The following is a 24,809-nucleotide window of genomic DNA, read 5'->3' as shown; positions in this document are numbered from 1 at the left end:
CACTGCCTGCCTTAAAAATAAACAGTACAATTTTGGAATTCTGTGTTACACTTGAGGCCAGCTGAGTGGCAGTACATGGGTGATGTGGTCTATCTTTTCAGTGCCAGTCAAAAAAAAGAACATTAGTTTTCATGGACTGAGAGGAAAGACTTCACAAATATGTATACAAATCAACAAATTATGAAAAATCATCATCATTTCCATGATTATGTATTGATGAGCAGAGCAATGAACCTCAGATGAAATCTTTTTAACCAGATTGGATGTGGAATATTTTTTGCACACTTTTCCCACAGAGTTCCCTCTCTCCGTAACCAGCATCGATATCATCTCAATCAGCCAGGGCACGAACAGGGTATAAAATTATCAGCGGACTAAATCGACTTAATTAGGGCCTGTGACATTCATTTTGCATTTTCTCCTTCTGTAGCAAACTGATCTGCAGCTTTTATTGGCACAAACGGAAAAAAGTTACTTTGAAACCAAGATGAAGCTGGACAAGGTGTCTGGGGAGAAACAGGCTCTGCTGCAGGAGCACAGGAGCCTGGAGCGAGACAGAGAAGACCTCCGATACAAGCTGAGACAGACCACAGAGGAAAATGTCCAAATTAAACAAAGGTCAGTATATTTCATGGGCACCAGGCTGTGTACCCAAAGTACATTTTGGGACCTCAAAGCTGTGCTAGGCAAATAAAAAAACACAGCATTAAAAAGGCCTGCAACAGGAGACATTGCAAAAAATAACAAGAAAATTGCCAGAAAATAAGCCAGAAAAAAAGCTCAGCTACTGTAGCTAGCTGTTACTTTACTTTGAACATATCTTTTTTTTTTTAAATATAATTTTGTAATAATTTGCACCCTATAAATATAGATTTTTAGGTTATGTCACCATTTTTTGGACATTGCTTGCCAAGTAGGCCATTGCATTTTTCCCCATGCTTCTGAAAGAAATCAAACTAATTTGCTCAGGTATCAAGTTAGACTGACTGGACCAGAGGGGAATGATTAAAGGTTCATAATGTCACCTAGCTTTAAAAATGGGAATAGTTAAACAGCAAGGTTGAATGTCAAACCTGATTGTTGCCCGTTATCAACAAAGATTATGCTGGGAAAGTATTCCACCTATAGGAAGCAATAAATCAGCACACTATACGATGTAACTCTAAGGAAAATCCCAACAAGAAGACACTGCATTAACATGATGAGATTTTAGTGAGAGGAGGGTCCAGATTCATGCATGCACCTGATTTCTTTATGTTTTCTCTAGCATTTTTGACAGTCCTGTGCAGCATCATACATTTACTTTACAAGTAAATGAGCTCCATTTAAGCTCACATTTTTCAGTAACCAGAACGGACATATTCTCTCCTGCTGAGAGCAAAGGTGGGAGCATAAATTGTAAAAAGGAACATCAGATCACATGAACTGCTGCACATCTAATCTAAACACCGTTTTTCTCAAAACCTGGGGTATCAAAGCAGACAGCACGGCTAAAAAGTGGACAAGAAGACTGTATATGGGAAAACAAGGCTTGACTGGAGGATGGAGGAGCTGAAAAGAATGCGGAGGAGACAAGGGAAGTGAAGGATAAAGCAGAATTAAAGGGAGGTGGCAGAGGAGGAAAACAGTAGAAACAGATCTTTTTGATTATCTTTAAGAAAGATGAATGTCAGAGAGGGCTGTTTGATTCTGAGACGAGTTTCACAAGATATAGGGTGGAATTAAAACACTCCCTTAAAAGTAAAAACCCCATTAAATCACATTTCTTTATATTGAATGTTCGTGAACTTGGGCAATTCTTCAAGGAAAGGGGGCGGGGGGGGGGGGGCCCTTAATGCAGATGTGCTTAGTTAGTATAAATGTATCCAAAAACCCATGACTGGGCGGCACAGGCTCACCAATTAGGTTTAAGTTTCCATCTGATAGCTTGTTTCTCTGATAACTGGGTGACATTTTGTTTGTTTTTGTATCTGCATGAAAGTAAATGTCTGATTTTTATTTTTCAGGGAAACAAGTGTAGTTGTGACACACACAGCAAAAGATTGGAAAAAGGGAGGATGAAAATGGAAAGCAATTAAGTATGGCTGAGCCCAAAGTTTTTTTTGGATGTTATTTGAGTCATTTGTTCACAGTGAGATTAATTTGAGGCGCAGAGCGATGACGTCTGAGGAAGAGAGCAAAAAGGCCTGCCAGGCTCAGCAGGAAGCCGAGGCTGAGAAGCGTCTGGCTGAGAAGGAGAGACAGGAGAGAACAGCCGAATGTCTCAACTGGAGGGAGAAACACCAAGAATTAGCCGACAGGTTCAGAGCTCAGGAGGACCTGAAGACTCTGAGGCAGAACAAAGCGGTAAGAAAGCATCCATGACAGCCAGTTTTTGTTCATCACAGCTAACTACCACTGATCCTCAAGAGAACACACTTCAGGAGATCACTGTGTGCTGTATAAGGAAAAAGAAACAGGACCGAAGATAGAACCCTGGTGTACTCCAAATTACAGCACGGCATGTGAAATTTAAAACTCAGTTTAAAAAGTGCTTCACAACAAATGCAAAAAAATAAGTAATAATAATAATAAAGATAAAAAAATAAAAAATGCACCAGGAATTAGCTGACAGGTTCAGAGCTTAGAAGGACCTAAAGCAGAACAAATCAGAATGAAAGTATCCTTGACTGCAATTTTTGTTTATCACACATCTTTACGTACAGTCTGTGATTTGACCTGTAGCTGAAAAGCAGTGAAATGGCCCAGGATGAACTGTAGAATACAGAATTCTAAAAAAAAATTTAAATGGAAAACATTGAATTTGCGGGGTAAAAAAAAAAAAAAAAAAATAGAAAAAATAACATTTATTTCACTGGGCCCTACACACGTGTTGAGGGAGATAAGAAAGATGTCGCCCAAGTGCTTATCTATGTGGAAGTGACTCAGATTGTAGTCCAATTCACACCCAAGTCTTGTAAAATATGAACGAAAGGCTTCATGTTGCACTGTGATAAAAATGTCAGAACACTGCAGAAGCTGAGGCGTCATCTGCTTGTAAAGACTTCAACATGTTTAATCGCATAAAACATTTTGGATTTTTAGCGTTATGTGATTAAAAACAAAGGTGAATGAAATACAACATAAGAGAAGTTAACTAATTGTTGTTTGTGCAAATGGACGTTTAGTTTGATACTTTTTTGTACTATTAAAAATTACTTCTAAGTCAGCTGTCATTTTTGTGTTTGCTTTTTCTAACAGTGTCAAGCCAACATCAAGAGTTATTTCCTCTGCATGACAGAAAGTGATCAGAGAGTTAAAATTCTCAAAAATCAAGATGGCACCCCAAGAAACTTTACGGTGAGATGACACAACAGCTGTGTCCATAATGTTCATGAATAATGTATTAAAAGCAAAACAAATTAACTCACCGGTACTGGTTATGTGATTTGGTTCAGGAGGGAGACCCTGTGTACATCTCCAACCCGGAGTCCAGTCCTGAAGAGCCTGAGAGGAGTTCATCCAGGTAACGCTGAGGCCACCAGGGGGCTCTAAAACTGCTTATTTCTCTCAGGTGGAAATCTTTCATCTCCAAACTGTCAACCCTCAGGAACAAAAACATAATGTTGTGGTTAGATTATACTTTTGGCACTGTTATCCAAAGGGTTTAAGGGTCTCATACAGTGATACTCAATTTTAAGCCCACAGCCCAAATCTTTCCCCTGATTCGGTACTGTGCCCCGCCCCCGAATCATTTTCTAATCCACAATTAAAATTCAAACTGGGAATTGTTTTGGTACTTTTCATGTGCAAAAGGTACCAGAATGCACAAAACAGCATAAAAATAGAGTTTGTTCATTAAAAAAAAAAAAAAAAAAGTATCAGGTCTTCATTTGACAGGGATAAGTCATGTATCAATTCAATGATTTGTTTTGTCTAGTTCGGGTAAAATGATTGTTTTCAGATAAAACTGCTCTGATTTCTTAGGTTCTTGCTTTGAAGAATAATTTGAGTTAACAGGTGAAAACCCGGTGCTCTTTGGATGCTGCCTTTTTCTTTTTTAATATTAAATACCAAAAACTTGGAGTAACACTGGAGGACAGAAAAATGTGAAAGGCCAATTTAAAGGTTTCTCCCCTGAGCAAGATCTGTTGCATTTTAAATGATGAATAACTTACTCAATTTTAATAACTTTTCTCAGGACAATGTTCAGGGTCTCTGCCCCACACATGGGGAGGGATCTGGGCCCAAGTCACTTCGATGAGCTGCCCGCCTTCGGAGGGGAGCGACCTGACTCTGCTCCTCTGCGCAGAAGCAGGAAGGTGGTGGAATACTTCTGGATTCCTACAGACCAGGAATAGCTGACGGTTAACATTTTGTCATAGTAAAGACAGGTGAAACTTGCCTTGCTTGGTTGTGACAGCAGGCTGAGGGGAATTTTCATGGTTTTGTAAAAGTTAAAGAGGAACAAATGACTGTTGTTCGGGAAAATGCTGACTTAACAGATACTCAAACCTTCAGGGTCCTGGTCCAGTCTCCACACGCCAGCCTGCCGTCCATCAGCACACAGCCCCAATCAACTCCTCCGGCCTCCACAGTCACACATGATGTCATTACACACAACCAGTTTCCATTACTTTTCAAAAGCTTTTAATGATTTTTACTTATTCCATGACTTCTTCAGTTCTGGAAAACAAGATCCGTGACTTTTCAAGGTTTTCCATGACCATGGGAATCCTGCAAAGGAATAAACATTACTGCATTTATTCAGTGGGCAGCATACACCCTGGTAGTAAACCCAAAATTAACAAACTTTTTTAGGGAATGCATCAGGTGAGCAATTGTCATTGGCCTGAATACGTACCATGTTAGGGTCCGGTATCCAGATCCAATAATACCTCCACGATGTAGACATAAACAGCTCATTCCAAGATGATGGACGATAACTTGATGATTTTTAGTTTTATGTGATTAAACACCATAAAAACATTATATTATGTTCCATTTCTGCCGATATATCCTCCTAAGTCCTTTAAAATTGACAGGGACACTACGTATTTATATTTAGATGGGCAACTGGCTAGATTTACAGACTCACTGAATTGCAAATTCAAGTACTTTAAGTTACTTTCAGGGTTTTGTTTCAAGTACTCATAAGCCAAAGGCATGCTCTTCTTTTAAAACATTTTGTATAACATTGGTTAAATGTATAGTCCAGAATCATGCCTTGGTTTTCACTTACTAGAGTGTGGCTGAGAAGAGAAGGTATATTAGATACAAGCATTAAAAATGAAGAAACAATGATTTCTAAAGAACTTTGATAACGTATACACCAGAGTGATGGCAGTGATACTCAACTTACAGCCCGTGGGCCAAACCTTGCCACAAGTAGGGTGCCATGTTCCCCCCCACCACCCAGTTTCTAAATCAAAATAAAATAATTCACACTGGGAATTGTCTTTGTACTTTTAGTATACCTGAGGTGCCAAAGTGCATAAAACAGCATAAAAATGCAGCTTGTTTATTAGAAAAATGGCCTGTGGAGGGTCCCCGGACCCCCAAACAGAGGTCCTCCTAAAGCCCCTGATGTCCTGAAATCACAGAAACATCCCAAAATTCTAGAAACGCTCTAAAATGCTAAAAACAAGCAAAAATCTTTGAAATGTCCTAAAATCTTAAAAATGCCTAAAAATCATAGGAACATCCAAAATTCGTAGAAAGATCCCATCGTCCTAAAATCCTAGAAACATGTATGGGGTGGCTGGCCCCTTGCCTCCTGTCAAAGTGGCCCTAAGCAAAGCAAGTTGAGTATCCTTGTGTTATGGTATATGGACAAGGAGTGTGAAAATTAGGTTGGGGTCATTTCAGAATTAAAAGTTTGTTATAGAGTGTTAAGTATTTGATGCCGAGTTAATAAAAAATATATAAAAAATATAGCTGTGTTAATAAAAGTGAAAACTAGCTTCGGTGCTCATGTACTGGACTTTATTGACATTAAAGCAATAGAGGTGCACAATAATTTTTGAATACCTTACAATATAATCCAAATCCATTGCCTTATACATAAACATGGCTTGTCAGCACAATTCTCAGGTAAAAGTCGATGTTTATTGTTTATTTAGCTGTTAGACTTATCTTAGCGAGGAGGGGGGATCAATTACAATCTATCTACTAAGGTTTAATTTGACTCTGCCAATTAAAGAAAAACATTTAAAATCCACTTCTTTCACTTTTCAAGTGTTCAAAATAAACTGGCCACATTCACGCTGTTGCTCCAAATTCTGGGCAAACGAAACCCAAAGATACGCTTTCTCGGGGGAGGACTCTGAGCCGGCGAATAAATCAAATCAAGCGCTTCTTCCATTCTTCATTATTAATACTTGTAAACCATGTGAAGCGTCGCTTAAACCATGTGAAGCGTCGAAGATAAAGTTTGCTTCAAAAGACTTACTGTGCGACTAAATCAAATACTTTAGCATCTGCTCGGGCTATAAGTTCTTCTTAGTAGATTTCATTATCCAAGCACAAAAAACAAACGAAAGCCCATCTAACTAAGAGGTAGAAACACAGGCAACTTTGAAACGTTACGGCGGCACACCAATGACTACAACTTCTTAAAATATTGTAACATTTGGAGGATCACGAGTTTTGCAACCACTCATGTGATAAAAGACAAGAAAGAGGGACAGATGAGAAAGAGGGGGGAATCTCCTGATGAGGATCACAAAAAAGAAAGATGCTCATCAGCGACTACGAAGAGCACTTTTATTTAAAAAAAAAAAAAAAGAAAAAGAAAAAAGAAGCGGAAAACAGGTCTTTTAAGCATAGGTTGACTAAACAAATGCCTTAATTCATTTTTACATGTTTTGCCAGCTTATGCTTCACTCTCTCTTTAGTAGGCCCCCTTGCAATAAATCACACTTTGTGAAACAAAGGCTGAATGTCACATAATTTACTATATGGATCACTCTGCAGCCTCTCTGGTGATTTTAAATCCCCTCTTTTTAAGGAGTGTGATGGAAAGGAATCCAGGTCGGGCCGTTACAGAAGATCACAAAGCAGGTCACTGACAACACCTTCTGTTAATGGTCTTTTAAACTAGGATTAACAAAAATGACCACTAATTTGATTTATTTAGGGGGAATTCCTAGGCATTCTTAAATAAAGCAGTTTTCTACTGGGGAAGGCTCAAATCAGTAAAAATTGAGTGGAAATGAAAAACATGCACTAGAGTGAAAAAAAAAAATCAGTCTGAGCAAAGAGACAGGATTGAGCCACTGCAGACCTCAGAATTCATGTGAGCTGATCAGATCAGGACACAGATCCAAACTCAAACATCCATCAGGCAACAGATCAAATGATGCTTCCCAGCCCATCGTTCGGTGCAGGTGGTAACACGCCAGGCCCTACAGGTACGAGCTTTCGATTTATATTTGCGAAACAGAAGCAGCTAAGTGCCACGTGGTAGTGGTTAAATTAAGAATGGAGTTAAATAAAAGGAAAGGCAAGTGTACTAATAAGAGATGGTTGATCTTCTACATCATGATTCTTCTTGGTTTCTCAGTCTGCTTCATCCTCTGACTCCTCCTCCTCCGCTGTCTCCAGCCAGGTGAGCCACTGGTTGACCTGACCGAGTGAAAACAAGATTTTTTTTTTTTTTTAACACATATTCTTCTGTCATTCATGTTCAAAAATGTTTGTATGAGAAGTACCTGAGAACATCCAGTCACACAAATCATAAGGCAATATGTTTTTAGAGAACAACACCGAACATGGATTTGAGACAAAAATGTAAAATCTCACTGTGACATCATTAATGTACCTGGAATAAAGCTTTTCCTTTTCCAGGGAATTCTTGGGTAATGTCTTCTTTCCATGCAAGGAAGGCTTCTTCTTCAATGATCTCCATGTCGTAAAAGTTGACAAAGTAGCGCAACAGCATGCCTTAGTGGAGAGAATGTTTTAAAAATAAGTATTGTTAAATGTTTCAACATGCTGGTAACATATGATAAAGGATCCTAACCATGAGTTGCTGCTTAAGTAACAAACATACCTTTCAAATAAAAAACTGTTCAAGTATATATGATGCATTAAAATGACTGTTTTTAGCCGCTGCTGCTGTTCTTGTAACTAAGGAAAGCTTAGACCAATCTTCACTGTTGGCAGTGCTCTCCAGTGCAAAAATCAATGTGACCCCATTTCTAGACGCAAATGTCATGTCAGCGTCACACTAGCGTAAAAACAGTGTTCACGCGACACTGAAGTGACATCATTACCGTGAATTTCAAAACATCAAGCAGCAAAGGAGAAGCCAAACTTTTGTGCAAAGATGGAAGTAAATGTGCAAGTTTCAAAATGTAGACAAATGTACGCACACGGTGCTTTTTTATTGAGCATAAACCTTGCGTTTGCGAGGATATTATAAAGAAATAGACATGAGGCGTAAATAAAAGCTTTAGGTTGTGAAAATGCCTGTGAGGCAACATGTTATATAAAACACCGTTTTTAAACTACCTCAAACCTATTTTGGTGACTTGTTGGCTGACGTACACTGATACCAATACATGTGTGATGGAAGGTAATAACGCCTTTATTGGTCGTGCTCTAATGGACTGCCCCAGACTTTCAGTGTACTGTACCTTTAGGGAACGTGCTGGCGTTGCAGTGCACCTGCAAGGCATAGAGGGCGCTGACCTGCAGCTCGGTATGGTCGTGCAAGAACTTCTGCATGACAGGCTTGAAGGCCAGCAGCAGCTGCTTCTCCTGCTCCAGCTGCTCTTTGGAGGGGGCCGCCAGCTGCTCATCGCCCTCCGTCATGCACAGCTCCTGGGAGATGTACTGAAGAAAACTTTAAAAAATAAAAAAAAAAAAGGTCAGATGGCAATGGTTGCTCACAAGGGCCCTTTATTCAAGGATGTGTAATTTAAAATGTGTAGGCCTATAGCAATAAAACCATACATTATTAAACACATACTTCCCAGGCACTTGCGGATCAGCAAATGCTAGCGCATGCAAACTTAACAAGACATTCTGTTAATTCCAAACCATTTTTAGTCCTGGAAAACAGTTTTTCAAACTTTATTTTCCATGACCATGGGAACCCTGTTTTAACTCTCCTCTCATTTTACAGAACAACTGAGAGAATAAGAGGGAATGCAAACAGCAAGGTCAGTTCTTGGGACTGCTTGGTCAAATTTTTCACTGTATTTAAATGTTTATTAATTCAGTTATTTAAAAAAATGCAAAAAAGGAAGAATTTAAATGTAAATTTCAAAGGAGCCTTAGTTTTCATCCATACTGACTTCAGTAATATCTGCCGATTATTTACCTGGCCATGAGGATTTGTTTACCTGGTCATGAGGATGTTGACAAAGCCTTTATCAGTGTGAAGCTTGGGTGAGATGTTGTCTTTAATCCACTTGTAGATGGACTGTGGAGAGGGGTCTGCCTTTATCTGCTTCAGCAGCTCCTTCTCCAGCTTCAGCAGCGGGAACAGGAAGCTCAGGCCCTTCCCCTCCAGGATCTCCAGCATGCGGTCCTTGTTCTGATCGATTTCTGACAAAAGAACCAGTCAGTTATTCAGGGGAAGTCACAACAGTTCCCTCAGTGAGATGTGTAAGGGCAGAGAAGCGGGACTTTTTAAAAGTCTGTAAAGATTAAATATGTTGGAATTTTTTTACATCTGCAGCAACCCATCAATGGCCATGTGAGCACCAGGTACAGGTGAGAGATGGACAGAATAATTAGTACCTGGGAGCATCTTCTGCATGTTGACCTTGCTCTGCTGGAAGATGTCGGTGAGCCACTCTCGGTCCTTCAGCTTGGCCGTTTGTTGCAGGCAGAGCAGGAAGAGGGGGAAGTGTGTGCCGTTCTCAAGGGGGTGAGCAAGCTCCGCCACGCTCACCAGCTCTGCGATAATGGCCCGAGCTGCAAACTGGGCCAGGTAGGACTTCACCAGGGGCACGTCCAGCTCGATCTTAGGGCACTGGTCCAGGACGTTGAGGAAAGCCTGCATGTGTAGGGGGGAGATGGCAAAGCATGAATCATGATGTAATCCCCATCTGGGCTCCTCAGTGACAAATATGTCACAGCTACTTCTATGGGCAATGAACGGTTTACTCAGAGCACACGTCAGTCTAATTTAAATGTGTAATATAAAGGGAGTGCTGCATGCGTTTACCTGCATGAAGTTCTCTCCAGTGATGAGGCCCTCTGTGCGGAGCGTGTGGATCAGAGTGCTAGCGTGCTCCTTGTCCTCATCAGGACGGTCCAGGGAACACACGATGATCTTACTCAGCATCTCTGGCAGGAAGTGCTTGGGAGCCTTCATCTCTCTCGCGCCGCTCACAGCCTCAGTCAGGTTCTTACTGTTCAAGTACTCAGTCACAATCGCCTCCTGAAATACAGATGTCAGCAGACAGTCATGAGCTGTGGCCAGCTTAAGCGATTATATAAAATGTGAACGCAGGTTGGTGCTCTCCACTGCTGTGTTGTTAGCCTTCATTTCCCACTGAAGTCGCACAAAAATCCCCTGTTAGTCTATTTTAGATGCATTTTAAATCTGATTTTAAAAGAGAGATTTTGTACACCTCACATGAGCTGATGCTATGATTTGAAACTAAGGCTGAAGTAAGATAGCCTGCCCTCGGCGGCAAGAAGGAAACTGGTAAAATGGCAAAAAGACAAGTTCGTTAATTTTCCTCAAACTAGGTGACCAGTCCGACCTGAAGCAGGACAAAGTCATTGAGCGGATCAACAGTGTGGCGACCCCGGTGAGGTGATCACAAAAGGACGTAGAACTGTCTGAGACATGGGGGGAGAAAAAACAAGCAGGGGAGAGGAGGCTGAGGGCAATATGCTGCATACACTGTAGATTTTCTTTTATGCATTCCATTTTTTGTATTGCAATTAGTTTTGATTAATTTATTAATCCCAAAATGCCAAGCAGCTCACAGTCAAAAAGAAATACACAAGACGATAAAAACACACCTAGAAAAACTTAATTAAAGGGCTTAATTAAAAAGGCAGAGGGTCAATAGTGGTCAAACTCAACAGTAAAAACAACTCTAATATATACTGCAACAGAAATATAACAATTTTAGTTTTCCCAACATCATGCAGCCCTAGTTGTGATTATATTTTTGTGCTATTTCACTCCTTTTCTGTGCATTATCAAATTTATAAAACAATCTTTAAAAAATATTTTTCAGCAAAAAGTCATTCAATTTTTGTTTTGCCTACCGTCATTTTAAGCAGTTCCTCCTTGGCAGGAGGTGGTTTCTTGTTCGTTTTCTGAGGTTTCTCTTGGATGGGCGGAGGGTTGGTCTTCAGGCCAAGCTGTGGAGGCTGAGACAGAAGGCCGTACCATTATAACACAGATGCGGATCCAGTGTGAAACCAGAACACTTTATGATGAATGGGTTTGGCTTCTTTTTTTTCCTCCTTTCACATGTTAGCTGTTTCCTCTTTACATGTTTCAGTCGTCTTTGTGAGACTGCCGCAAGGTTAATGTGACTAATATAAAAGTAGATAAGATGTGAGAACACAGCTTGTCTCTCACCTGTCCCAGAGGGGGGGTCTGAGTGCGTGGGGGCTGGGCGCTGGGAGGCATCATGGTGGGGATCTGGGGCTGGAGCTTGGGTACCTGGTTCTTGTTAAGGAGGAATGACTGAGCAGGCCTCAGGCTGATCTGTGGGACCCGGAACACAGAGCATGCTTTAGGATAAGTCACGTTGCTCAAAAATGAGGAATCTGCATATTAGCATAAATCCATGCCCTCATATCTCATAATCGCAGTCAGCGGGCCAGCTACCAATCTGAAGAGGAGAGGAGGAGTGGAGGAAGAATAAAAGAAAGATGTAGATAAAAGGTAGAGCACAAGGTAGAGGAAAGACTGGTAGCAGGTTTTGTTCCTCAGAATAACGCGTCTTTTTATAATCACTGGGCATGAAGACGCTAACACTAGCAGATATAGGACTTTAACTCTTGTGAAGTTTTTGTTCATATTCTGTATCCCAACTACAACTAGTTTGAGTTACCTCATCTGCATTGAGCTGTCCTTTCTTGCTGAATCGTGGAGGCATGTCCTTGGACTGGACCTGCTGCTGGGCCAAGTGGTTCTGGTTCTGGTTGAGGAAATGCTGGTTCTGAACCTGGCGAAAGTCACATGGGCAGAGTGGATCACCATCTTAAACTCGGACCTCCCGATTTGTGGAGAAGCATCAATTAGTGTTTGCCTAAACATTATTTATCTGTTAGCAAAAGTACCTGGTTGGACTTAACAAAAGACTTTGGCCCCATGTCGAACTGTGACTGAGGAGGAGGGGCGATGTGACCGCTGTGGCCGTTGAAGAGCGGGTTGGTGCGATGGCGTCCCATAGTGGGCGAGTACCTATCCTGAATAACCCCCGGGCCAGTTCCAATACCACTGCCTGAGTAAACGAAATGCAAAGATAATGTCAGCAGGGCTCCCACACGTTTCCCATGGACAACATTTCAGAACTTTTCCATGACTTTTCAAGGACCTATTTTAAGTTGTTTTTTTTTCCTTGCCCCACTTGCCCGGCATTTTTCAAACTTGTCAGATTCAAACTCTATTCAAATAATTTCAGCTAACGGCCATACAAAAGTGAGAGACAGAACGAGGGGAGAAAACTGAACAAACATACATAATGGTTAATAAATAGTCAACATCGAAGCATATCAGAGCCACGCTCTGTCAGCTACAGAAGATGATTGATGTTATGTTACATTACCTGGAAGGTTATTCTTACAACTGTAACAATTTCATCACACACTACAAAATAATAGGGATACACAATAATATCGGCACATCATCTGTATCAGCCAATATCAGTTTTATATTGAACTATTGGAATCAGCCAATGTTCCTTTTCTTATTTTTCACCATGAATGAATATTTCAGACACGGAACAGCATTGTAACTTACGTCTCCATCTGCTGGTGGACCATCATAATAAGAGTATGCATAATATGATGTTACAGGAGAGACTTGATCACTAAAATTTGGTAGGAAATTAAGTGGATATCTTGTTATCGGTATCAGTCATCTGCCAAATGACTTGTAATATATCGGCAAAAAATCTAATATTGTGTATCCCTACAAAATGCTATGACTTGTCCAGCACTTTCAATACTTTATTCTAATTTCATGATTTTTCCAGGCCTCAAAAATGTGATTTTTAGTTAGTGTGAGTGCACACTACATTTAGAATGTTTTACATCTTTCCCTTACACAATAAATAATCAAATCAGCCAGACCAACAACTGTGAGGTTCCGGTGCGTTGAAGTTTTTGTCAATGTTGCCTGGTGGCTTTAAGGTAAAAGCTTCAGCTCCCCATGTGACGGCAAGGTAAAGCAATAAAAATATTCTTAATGTATAAAAAACTAACCAGCTAAGGCAGAATTTGCTCAGTGCCATTTGTTATGTATGTGACGCACTGGTTTTCTACAAGCATTGTGATTTGGACTGTGTGGAATTACCACCCTAAGGGGATCATAAAAACACAGCAAAGTATTTTGTGTCATGTTTTCATCATTTTGTGCAACAAACAAAATATCTGTAAGAATAAAAAGTGAGTCCAGTTTTAGCACTGACAACATGAAAATGATATGAAAATGTGATGAGATGTGTCCACACACTTTAAAACATCCAGAAATAGAGTCCATACCTGGCATCTGTCCAAACATATCGGCCAATCCCCCGAGAGTCTCCCTGTCCAGTTTCATTCTGTTGGGCATGAAGGGGCTTTCCAAGAAAAAGTCCATCCTCATCCCCTGAGACATGGGTGCTGGGATGAAAACACCCAAATCCTGCAGGAACACACAGAACAGAGCTGGTGTCAATAAACTGTCCAATAACATGATTACAAGTTCAACCCGGAACTGAACTTCATGTATTAAATCAAAGAAAGTCCCTTTGCTGCATACTGAACCACATAATTTTCTCCACAGAAACTTAATTACATCCTGTGCATACTTTTTAGTCAACAGGCAATTTAACTGCTGACTCACTCGCCTCACAATAGGTTGTTTGCTGATGTGCTCAAACTGGCTCTTTGTATAGGAAAGAGCGTTTAACGCTACAAGTTTAATTATGGAGCCCTTATGCACATGCATGCCTCAACCACAGCTCTTGATGCTAGACGTAAGTATTCATTATTCCAAAATGTGGGTGATCCACGCAACGAGCGCCATAACATCCCCTGACTTACTTTCACTGCATCCTGACGGATCTGGTTAATCGTCTTTGGTCCGTTGTCGATGAAAGCCTTGCGGGGGACCCAGTTGTTTTCTCGCAGTTCCACTGTGTCTTGCAGCAGGAAGCGGATCCTAGCGGGCAACTCCTTGTTGTTCATTAAGGATCGCATACGGCCAAAATACTGATCCATTAAAGACTGCAGAAAGGATGGGGAGAGGAGGGGAGGCAGTGAGGACAGGCAGGGCTTGTACATACATCATGACAAGATTTGATAGGATTTACATTAGCAGTGGCTGTGAGCCAAGTGGGGCTTTAGGTGAGACTGTCCTGCCAGATGGTGACCTGATACGACATAGTCGACCCAGGCACGACCACAAAGTCACAGAGAGGCAGGCAGAGTAACATTTGAATTGTATTTGAATGCACTTTTCCTGCTCCAGTGTCAAGTTCAGATAAACAGACAGAGGCAGGGTGGCTGTAAGTGGCACCAAAACGCAGTACAAGCACTCAGCATAGTTAAAACAGATCTTCAGTTACACTACAAACATTTACTGGTCAGTGTGGTGGATAGCCATCTGAGAATTACTCGCTAAATGGAAAATCTATGTCCATGTGTTGAATGTGACATGTCCCACACACAGAGCCATAGACAGCCTCTCCAGAAGGCTGTGGTGCCATGAAAGGCCAGAGCTGTTACCTTTGCTTTCTCATGGTCGAGTCTCGGCCCCACTGTTCTCATTATCTGACAGAGGCACTCCAGATCCTCCCCCATATCCTTGAGCTGGACTCTCTTCTTCTTTTCCAGAAGCTTCAGAAAAGATTAAGGAGAGAGGGAAGGCAGGGGGGGGTCATACAAGGTACTCTACTCTGGTTTCATGGAGCTCTGCAGAATTTCTTTTGATTCCAACATTTGAAGTTCAGTCTTTCAAAATGGAAAAAAATTCAAAGGAAGCACATTTCAAGAAACAAAAAAACAAAAGAGAGGGTGCCCGTACTGTTTTGATGCACTTATGAAGGATAGATTCATGGATGAGGTCGAGTTTGCCAAGTTCCCCGATGAATTTAATGTTGCCAAGCATCTTGATCTTGGCAATGGCACGCTGCTCCTCCTCCTCTGAAGTAAGAGGGTTGTCATGTTTGTCATAGACTGGAGGGAGAGGAGAAGCAGAAGTTAGTGGTAGGGAGGCTCAAAGATTTTCCTTCACTTACAAGATACACAACAAAGACATGAACTCACTTTCAACATTTCTGGTGCGGTTCTCAAATTCATCTTGAAGTTTGGAAATCAGCAGTCTTCTGAAAGTCTAAAAAACATTATCCACTGGTTAGATGTAGTTCAGCAAGGGAAATCATAGAGCATAGATTACAGTTACAATAACAGTCAATAAATAGAGCCAATAATACAAAGTCCAATTGCTTTTATTGACTTAACTAGCACAGAATCTACACCAACACAGAGAGGAAGAAGAAGAGGATCAAGCGCAGAGTGATAACTACAAAGCCAAACATGTTGTCACAAGTGGGGACCTTTTTCCTTAAAGTTTCAGAGGTCAACAACACGATAGAGCCAGGGGTCTGATCCCCTTCTTTTGCTCCCATTTCACTGGTTAGATACAGTGCTGAAGAGCCATCCCCAGAGCAGCCGTCTTCCCAGTGAACGGTCAGTTCACGTCTGTCCTGTTAGCTTGAGCTAACTCAGCAGCAGCGGCTAACATGCAACACCGACCTGTTCGATGGTACCAACAAACCACACCGACAACGAAACAGCTCAACTCTGATCTTTAACCTGCTGATAACAGTTTGGTAATATTCACCGTGCGACGTCATTAAATCTGCTGATAACAGTTAGGTCACGTTAGTCTTGTGAGGCTGTTAACAGTTAGCCACTACATCTTAGCCTGTCTTGCCCTCAGGTGCGCGTAACTACAGGGCATATACTTCTTTTCGGTTATGGTATCAGAAAAAGAAAAAAAAAAAAAATCTATAATGTGCATCCCTATTAAAACCATCAGCTTATAAGTGGCACTGACAGCTTTATGAACCCAAAGTCTTGATATAAAAGGAGGAGAACAGATTTATTCAAGGCATGGAAATGTTTTTCACTACGCAGCAAAATGTGAACAGCCACACTTACTGTGCTCTGCTTTTGGGATGTTTGGATCTCAGATGAAGGGCCATCAAAGTTTGGTGCGTCCTCTGCCAAGCGCAGACATAGCTGAGCATAGAGCGAGCTATACTTCGGCTCTTCTAGGGCTTTGTCTACAATCTAAACCACAGTGAGGGAGGAGAGCAGGGAGAAACCAGAGAGGGACCACTCAGGTCATTAAAACGTGTATGAGTCACTGAGCAGCCTGCCAAGAATGGATGAATACATTTCCATTAGCAAAAAAAAAAAAAAAAGGACTCTCACCAGCAAGATGATTCCTTTAAGGACGAGTTTTGAATCTACGCCCACGTTCAGGAGCTCAAGGCATAGCTTGTCAAACTTCTCAGGCGTGAGTTTGTTGAGTATGCTAGAAAAATAAAAACAAGAGAGGAAGGGAGAGGCACCAAGATAAGGTGGTCAGTATGATTATGAAAGGCCAATATGCTGGCGTGACGCCATGTTGTCAAGGTTTTCCCGTATTTTGCGTTTCATGTGTTGATGTGACTGGGTTTGTTTGGACCTCCTCAGCAAAAACAAATTCCATTCTGATTTTAAAATAACTTGCAGAGTTGCCTCCCTTAACTCTGTTCCTTATCAGACCCTCCTTTACCCGGGAGCTGACAATAAATCACTTAGATACAAACCAAGTTATGGTGCTTACACAAAATAAACACTGTTGTTGGCACTTCTTCAGCCCAGATCTGGCCCACTAATACCGGGCTGCGTTCACTCAGGTCTGAAGCCAAACAATGATATCTGCAAAACAGACTGTTGACTCAAAAGTATTTTTAAAGTGTTTACTTTGTACTTAGTCTGGGGATTCTACATGAAACTGTGGGCAAAGTGGAGCAACTGCGGACATTTTCTCTGTATCTGATTTAGAACCACCTACAAAAGAAGCCCAAATCTGATGTGAGATCAGACTCCATGCGATTTGTGCTGTGACATTAGACAATCACATCTGGGTCACATGGGGGGTGGGTCTGTATGGCCACTTGGGCCTGCAGTGTGAACAGTGCTACAGTTTTAGATCAAGTCAAACACGTTAAATCATTGTTTTATACTACATTAAATCTCAGTTGCAGTCTTTAAAAATGTATCCATCAGCCATTTTATAATCCTTCACGGCCTGAGCGCTCTTTCACACTTCTGGAAAGAACTGCAGCATCACTTCATTTGCTGTGACACGCTGCAACAGAGCCAATTAATAATGATTTATAAATCCACAGGCTTTGTTTTCTAAATCTCATTATCCACATTGGCTTTCTCATTCTTTACTGGCTTTGTTTTAGCAGTGTGTGAGTCAATTTGAGACACCCTGACTTTCTGATCAGGGATTAAAGAAAAGTCTGTTAGCAACAAGAAAAATCACGCCCAAGATGATGAGGGATTCTGATATATAATAGGGCAGCAAATGGATCTAACTGTGGCTTATTTCATGAACATAAATGTAACGTGCAGTTGTCCACTTCACTTCACCGGGCTAAGATAGCAGAGTCGATTGTCTGGCTCTTGTGTTGGCCACCAGCTAGCCTACATTCCTGAAGGAAACTCTGTCATCTCTTCATCTTCAGTACTTGTAAACATCACCTGACACAGACAGGAACAAGCTTTAAGTGCCTTTAGCAAAGCACATGCCTTCATCACAACAGAACTGCACAATTCAACACTGCGTCCCTGTTGAACTCACAAAATCATCATCAGTGTGGAAAGAAAGTATCAACAATACATGAGTCACAGAAAATCAAGCAAGGCACGACTGATGAACTGTAGAAACTTCTCATCTCGTCTTTGACAGCTTAAGTGAAAGACTTAACAAAAAAGAGCATTTAGGGACAGCAGTTACAGTTTTTTTCTTTAAATCAACATGACCTCATGTCCTGTAACCTTTGGCTATGACACTGTTCCAGATTTCAAGATCATTTTTCAACATTTACTGGCAGTTTTCTTCAGGGGAGCTCTCTTGGCAATCCTGAATGAAATTTGGCAAGCCAGACCACACTTTCAATCAGATGGTTTCTTTTTTATTTTGCAAGAATTTGACTCTGTACAGCTGAATTACTTTTAGTACCAAAAACCTCAAACTTCTAGTACACTACATGTGTGTATGTTTGAATAGAAAGTCATGAAGAAGTTAGCAAAACATGTTTTGCTTTTCCCCGTGATTAATGGATAATTAACTCTTTAACTATGCACACAGGCTTGTACCTTACCCCCTCACTTTCCTGAAGATTGCATCGTGTCGCTCTTTTTCGTTGCTGGAGTTGACATCTCGTCTAGTGCTTCGTGAAGGAACCCATCTCTGAACGCTTTGCCCTGGGGTTTTCCCCAGGAACTCGCTGTAAAGCACACAGACAGAGACACTGAGTACCACAGAAGCTGGTGACTTCATGGCAGGTACAGAAAAACACACAAACACCTGCAGTGACTGCAAATGCTGCACTGTAATGTCTGTCAAGTTGTGTCGGTGCCTCCTGGCTTAATCCGTTGAGCGTTTGCTAAACCAGGATGAGAAGGCGGGACTATGTCAAGCCAGATTTAAGGATTCTGGATAAATATGAGTTCATGGCTGTCATTAGGAGACCGCACGTGTCGATTGCAGACTGTCGAGATGCAGAAATGGAGAAAATGTGTGCAGTGGAGTTTTCAGCTAGTGAACAGCATGGAAATGTATGTGCAGGTAACGCATTTAATGTGCAAATAAGGGAAATATGGAGTTATAATCAAACAGAAAAAACTTCACAGAAGATAGCGGACTGACTTCACGCGTAAATAATGAGAGATACATAAGTGAGTTAAGATTAATTATGGGTGGTATAGCGCAGCGGACAATGATATTGTTTTCCGCTCGCAGGTCTCGGGTTCCAGTCTCTTTTCATGTGATCTATGTCTGTCTCTTTAAAAACGTCTACTCATTACTAATTTCCTTTAACTTCAGCTGCACTGACACGTTGTAATTACCACACAAGGATATACTTGTTATTTTAACAAATCAGTTGGACACTTTGTTAGCAGTGGAAAGTAATAATTAATGAAATGTACTATGATGACTAATTAATAACACCTATAAGAATCATTTAGCAGACGCTTTTATCCTCCCCCACCGTGTTCATCCACAACGCCACAAAGACCATCTGAGGGAGGGTGAGGATGTGTCATCACTGACTTCACTAAAACCACCTTTGCAACTTCATTAGCCATTTCTAATCATCTCAACAAATGCAATAATAACCTACCAGAATGCTGACTTTAACTGTCTGCTCCTGGATTAACTCTCCCTCAGTGTGCACGTTACCTTTAACTTTACACTGAAAATGATAACAGCAGGCCTACTTTAATGAATTACAGAGTTGAAGTTTATTTCAATGCAGGCAAATAAAAAATAAACAAAAATGAAGAGGCCAAGAAGACCATGGAGTAATTATAAACATATTTATTTCTGATCAGAATGACAGCTGACTGAGGAAATCTGACACCAGGATTAAACAAGCCCGACTGTTAGCCTGGTCAGGAGGAGGCTAACTGCACAGAATAAATCTCCATGGTAACTTATGTGCCTCTGCTTTCATGCAAGCGAGTCACAGCTAAATTCAGCCTGGATACCTGGAAAATCCAGGCTTAATCTGCCATCTAATATCCCTCTGGAGTAACTTCTCTTGTGCTGCTTGTCACATCCTTAATGACTATTTTATCCTTTGAGCCCCGAGCAAATTAGTAAGATTTCTTTCAAAAACATGTGGAGAAAAAAAGGCAATGATCAACTTGGTAAAAAAGGTTCCACAAACTGAAAGAAATTAGTAGATTTAGAAAATTATATTTCAAAAGTATTGTAAAAAAAAAAATGTCTAGGGAAAAAAGAAAAAGGGTAGAGAAAAATAACATTTAAATTATGTTACAGAATTATTATAATTTTCTTGTCTTGTTTTGGTTTTTTTTTTAAACTTTTTAAACCTTTTTCTTCTGCCTTTAAAACCCCTTCCTTTTTTACCCCTTTGTTATAAGATAATCCCCGCCTGCCCAGTTTGTAAACATATGTGTCCTATTTGCAGTTGACTGACATCATGTTACAGGACTTCTGGGTGTTCAAATCAAGTTTCCTGGAATTCGGGCCATTTATTCAACAAAGCTGTCTAGTCCACTGTTTCCAAAGTGATGGGGGAAACTACAAGCGACATCCCACTAATTATTAAATCCCTATACATTAAGGGTGCTCTGAAGAAAGTCCAAATGACGCACCTGTTGCCGACAGTCTTGGGATAGTGCTGAGGTGCACCCCTACCACCTCCTCCCCCCGAAGAAGCACTGCAGAAGCAAACACATGGAGGAGAACATCTTAGGTCCATGCAACACTGCACCAGATGGAATGACTATGTGTCTTTACCTCATAGGAAACAAGATTAAATGTATACTTTATTCATCCATTTAACTTTTGTTTTAACTGAAGACACTAAGTAACAAGAGCACTCGTTTACAACTGAGATTATTTTTTTTAACAAGACAGAAATGCACAATTAAATATGTAATCTGTAAGAATATAATACATCGAGCCATAAATATATAGAATGTCTTTCATCTATGTCTGTTAAATGTTTTATAAGCTGATACTGCGTGTATCTTTGCAATACATCACTGTATTTAGTAAGATTTTTTTTAGAGTTTTATAACTGCAGGGAAAACAAAGTTAACACTGTCAGTTATCAGGGAACCATTAAATTAAGTAGGAATAATGGCTTTGCGTCCTGAATAAACATAGCAGGATGCATTTTTAAGTGACCGTTACAATCAGATGTTGGAGAATCAGAGATGCAGCTTCAAGAATGACACACGCATGTTTATAGAGCAATGCCAAATGCAGCATATCTAAGGTTTGTGCAGAGATGCACCAGTCAGTCACGTGAGCAGAACAAAGGTATACATGCAGCCTGGGTTTGGCCAACATTGTATCTTCATCTTTGAATACATTATTTGACTTGCATTCATTTTCTTTAATGTTTTGTCCTTTTTGCCCATTAATAGTGCATGAAGTTTTTCTACTTCCACTTTTTTGGGGCAGCGTAGTCAGCTGAAGGTTTGTTTTCTTTTTTGAAAGTTTAAGTGTTTGTGAAATTTTGTGTACTGACAAATACTTCTGCAACTATTGTTCAAATTTACTTTATTGCACAGCTCTGCAGTAGACTGTGACTTTGTTACTGGTCCGTCTGATTGTTTTACAGAATGTAAAGTGCATGAACCCAAGTTTAAGAGCTAATGATTATTGCACACAAATGAATTTGTCAATTTTTACGCTGAAGAACTTTTCCTTAAAAGCATGGGCTGCAACTCTAAATCATCATGAGATACCTCAATGGTAATGAGTTTTCTGTCATAATCTTAAATAAAAATCTTACATAAAACAAAACATAACTTAAATGACAAAAACACTATGAGAGGCACAAAGGCTCGGGCAATAAACACAGTTCCAGGTGCAGCAGAAAAGCAGAACACTTTGTTCTTCACGTTGACTGCTCTGCTGCTGCTTTATGATCGTACACATCATGGTCTATTAATACTCAAATTGTCATGACAGTGCTTTGAACTGCAAGTCAACGCAGCATATCGGCAAGTGACAGGCACTAATTACTGGTATATTCAGGGCATCTGTATTACCTGATGACATAATTTGAGGCATTTTTGAATCATTTTACTGATCACCAAATTTGTCAACTGCCAATTAAAAACAGACATTTCCAGAACCTGCTGACGAGGTGCGGTATAAAACTGCAAACTTACACCCTCCACGCTGACTTATTCATTTAACACACAGTATCTTACATCACTTGATGCTTTATTCTAAACATTTCAATACACAGACAGTGAGTCGCTTTACTGTGAATAGAGTGAATGCCCATTCAACCAATATTCAACCAACAGGATGGAAATCCCCATCAAGGCTCATTTTGTCAACCCAGCCCCCTCTTTCAAAAGGTTTCACAAAGAGAAGAATCTGACTGCCATTTTGGGCCTTCCCACATCCTGCTTTGTTCTATAGAGCCGGAAGTTCCTGCACAAAAACACCAGCAGAGGGCTGACCGTGGAAAAAAAAAAAGAAAAGAATTTCCTTGTTGTTATTGTCTGCGCAATCTTTGTTGTCATTACCTGAAACGAGAAGCACCCCCTTCTGCAATCACACTCTCCACTTTGGCGGCTTGACAATGAAGAATACTCAAAAGAATAAGAATAATAGGAAGGGATGGGGAAAACGGTGCTGAGGAAGAGAAAGAGAAATGCAATTAGTTAATCTTTGTTGTCATTACCTGAAACGAGAAGCACCCCCTTCTGCAATCACACTCTCCACTTTGGCGGCTTGACAATGAAGAATACTCAAAAGAATAAGAATAATAGGAAGGGATGGGGAAAACGGTGTCAGGAAATCAAATCTTTGTTACAGGCCTCACCACTTATGAAAAATAAACAACAACAAATTAGCAAAACAACCTACCTACTGACACTGATTAAAACACGCGTACACGCTAACGTTACAAATTCTCATTTTTAGTTGAACATGGATGCCTGACACGATAACAGCAAATGTCAAAAACGTGGATTTCTGTGCTCGTTTTTGCTCAGCTGCAACAAAGCAAAGGTGCGTCAGCTAGCATGCTAATCGCTAACATTAACTAACTAGCTTGCGAGGTTGCTAAATCCATAAATTAGCTAAGTCACGACACTGATCAGATGTTTACTACGTCTGGATACAATATTATGAGCAATTTACGAAGGGTTCAGTCGGGCGTGTATGCTTATATGAAGGGAAATGTTTGCAGCTACATAGGAATAGTGTTACTGACTAATCCGAGTTTCCTTGCGTTGGTTTGTTATCTGGATTGAAAACAGGACTAGCCTGCAAAACTAACGCTACCGTTACACTATTATGCAGTCAATTGGGGCAGGGCAGCGTGGTTAGCCGCTAATGTTTCCAGTCGACTGTGCTTGTATCGCCATCCCATAATGGCTCAGACTTTACGCTGGGATTTAAGGCCAATTTTGAAGTGATCCTAGCGCGATTCCCGTGTAACTTAATGCAGCACGCGTTATGATACATGACATTTAACAATGCAATATTATGTTTATTTTCCTGTAAATACTAGTTAGAGTAGCTAGGCGACGACGCCATTTTCTGCTCGAATGTAAATCAGCTGAGCAATCGGTAAGCTAGGTTATCTACCGGCTCCTGAGCTAGTATGCTGCCGTTAGCTTAAGCAAGCTTATGTTGGACGTTAGTATTTTAGCCTGCTAGCTAGCAGAAGCCATTTTGGATGAGCCGGTGCAGTTTTGTGAGGGAGGAAAATCTGCCTTACCTTTACCAAAGCAACTTCAGTTTTATATTGTTGTGTGTGACGACCAACGAAGAAATAAGACAGTTGTAAAAGAAAAACGGGGTATGCAACGGGTATCAGGAGAGCTAGAAGCAGAAAGATGACCGCACAAACACACACATCAATCCCCTGCTTGCTGCCTGGCTTGTTTGCTTTAGCTAGCGGGTGTAGAGCTCTGTAGCCGCCTGCCTTATGGAGACAGAAGAGCCAACCGTTTGCATTGGTCACGTATTTTGTTGTCACGTCCATGCTGGCCAATCACAGGAAAGATACGTTTTTAAGGCGTTTCCTGTCGCACGTATCATCCAATAAGAAACGTCTTGAGACAAAAAAAGACCGCCCCCTTCAGTTGATTGACATCCAATTTAATATCTGCAGTGCAGGAAAAGATATGGATTATTTGCTTATGTTTAAGGCATTAAATTAATACTAGGCACAAGGGCCGTTGTTATGTTTATTATTATCTATTTTTTATTATTTAAAAAAATCGGGATACATGGAAAAATCCTTGCTCATATTTGACATATGAACTGTTATAATGAAATGCATTGTAAAAGTTGCAAATAAGCATATTTAGCGTTTAACATATTTTAAAATAACATAAAATTTATATTGCCTTTGACTCTCTCTTAGCATCATATTATTTGATTATCTCATTATTTTATCATTTGTGGGGTTTGGTATATCCTCATTGACAGACTTTTGCTATGTAGAAACAAATCAGTGGTCAACAGCTTATCAGCCTGGTTGATTATTGGGATTGATATTTGGCATTTTGTCAATTATCTGTATCAGCATTTTATTTTAATGATTACCAATAAATTTAAGTAATTAAAACGTGCAAAGAAAGTCTTTAGCATGGGGTACTTTCACCTTTTAGAACCTCAGGGAAATATTTTTATTTATTAATGTTTTATTTGAATTTTGACTTTATAAAAAAATTGCTGTGAATTTGCAGTATATGATGTTGAAAGTTTCAGTTTTAATCAAGCATTTGCTAAATGTTTTTAAACAAGGTTTTGTATTGGAGTTTGTTATATTCCAAATTATAAATATTGACAGAGATTTTCTTATTTTATTGTAAATGCATATGGATTCCAAATATTT

At 40.3% G+C, this 24,809-nt stretch overlaps 1 protein-coding gene and 1 non-coding gene across 2 annotated transcripts; both read right to left on the bottom strand.

Annotated features, from left to right (window-relative positions):
- Positions 1–5,942: 5,942 nt before the first annotated feature.
- On the bottom strand, positions 5,943–22,743 carry eif4g2b (eukaryotic translation initiation factor 4, gamma 2b). The gene is made up of 20 exons (XM_042495790.1): positions 22,641–22,743; positions 20,584–20,649; positions 18,561–18,686; positions 16,612–16,714; positions 16,336–16,467; positions 15,439–15,505; positions 15,197–15,348; positions 14,899–15,009; positions 14,215–14,397; positions 13,672–13,813; positions 12,247–12,410; positions 12,018–12,131; positions 11,540–11,668; positions 11,221–11,325; positions 10,160–10,375; positions 9,730–9,988; positions 9,330–9,534; positions 8,619–8,827; positions 7,802–7,923; positions 5,943–7,605 (listed from the first exon to the last, which is right to left on the bottom strand). Exons 7-20 carry the CDS (start codon positions 15,278–15,280, stop codon positions 7,540–7,542), a joined length of 2,109 nt encoding a protein of 702 aa, XP_042351724.1. The 5' UTR covers positions 15,281–15,348; positions 15,439–15,505; positions 16,336–16,467; positions 16,612–16,714; positions 18,561–18,686; positions 20,584–20,649; positions 22,641–22,743; the 3' UTR covers positions 5,943–7,539.
- On the bottom strand, positions 11,751–11,927 carry LOC121950822. Its single transcript, XR_006106351.1, has one exon. It is a non-coding gene; the product is annotated as a small nucleolar RNA SNORD97 (small nucleolar RNA).
- Positions 22,744–24,809: the final 2,066 nt, after the last annotated feature.

This window comes from Plectropomus leopardus, chromosome 11 (genome assembly GCF_008729295.1).
Source record: "Plectropomus leopardus isolate mb chromosome 11, YSFRI_Pleo_2.0, whole genome shotgun sequence".
Lineage (NCBI taxonomy): Eukaryota > Metazoa > Chordata > Actinopteri > Perciformes > Serranidae > Plectropomus > Plectropomus leopardus.
Note: the sequence above shows the minus strand (reverse complement) of the source record. Positions and strands in the feature narration are given on the sequence as shown.

Excerpts from the sequence above, each read along its gene's own strand:
- eif4g2b (XM_042495790.1), bottom strand. The coding sequence starts at position 15,280 with ATGCTTGGCAACATTAAATTCATCGGGGAACTTGGCAAACTCGACCTC. Across the intron at positions 13,814-14,214 it reads TCCGTCAGGATGCAGTGAAA|GATTTGGGTGTTTTCATCCC; the intron begins GTAAGTCAGGGG and ends GTGTTCCTGCAG. Across the intron at positions 10,376-11,220 it reads AGGAACTGCTTAAAATGACG|GAGGCGATTGTGACTGAGTA; the intron begins GTAGGCAAAACA and ends TCTGTATTTCAG.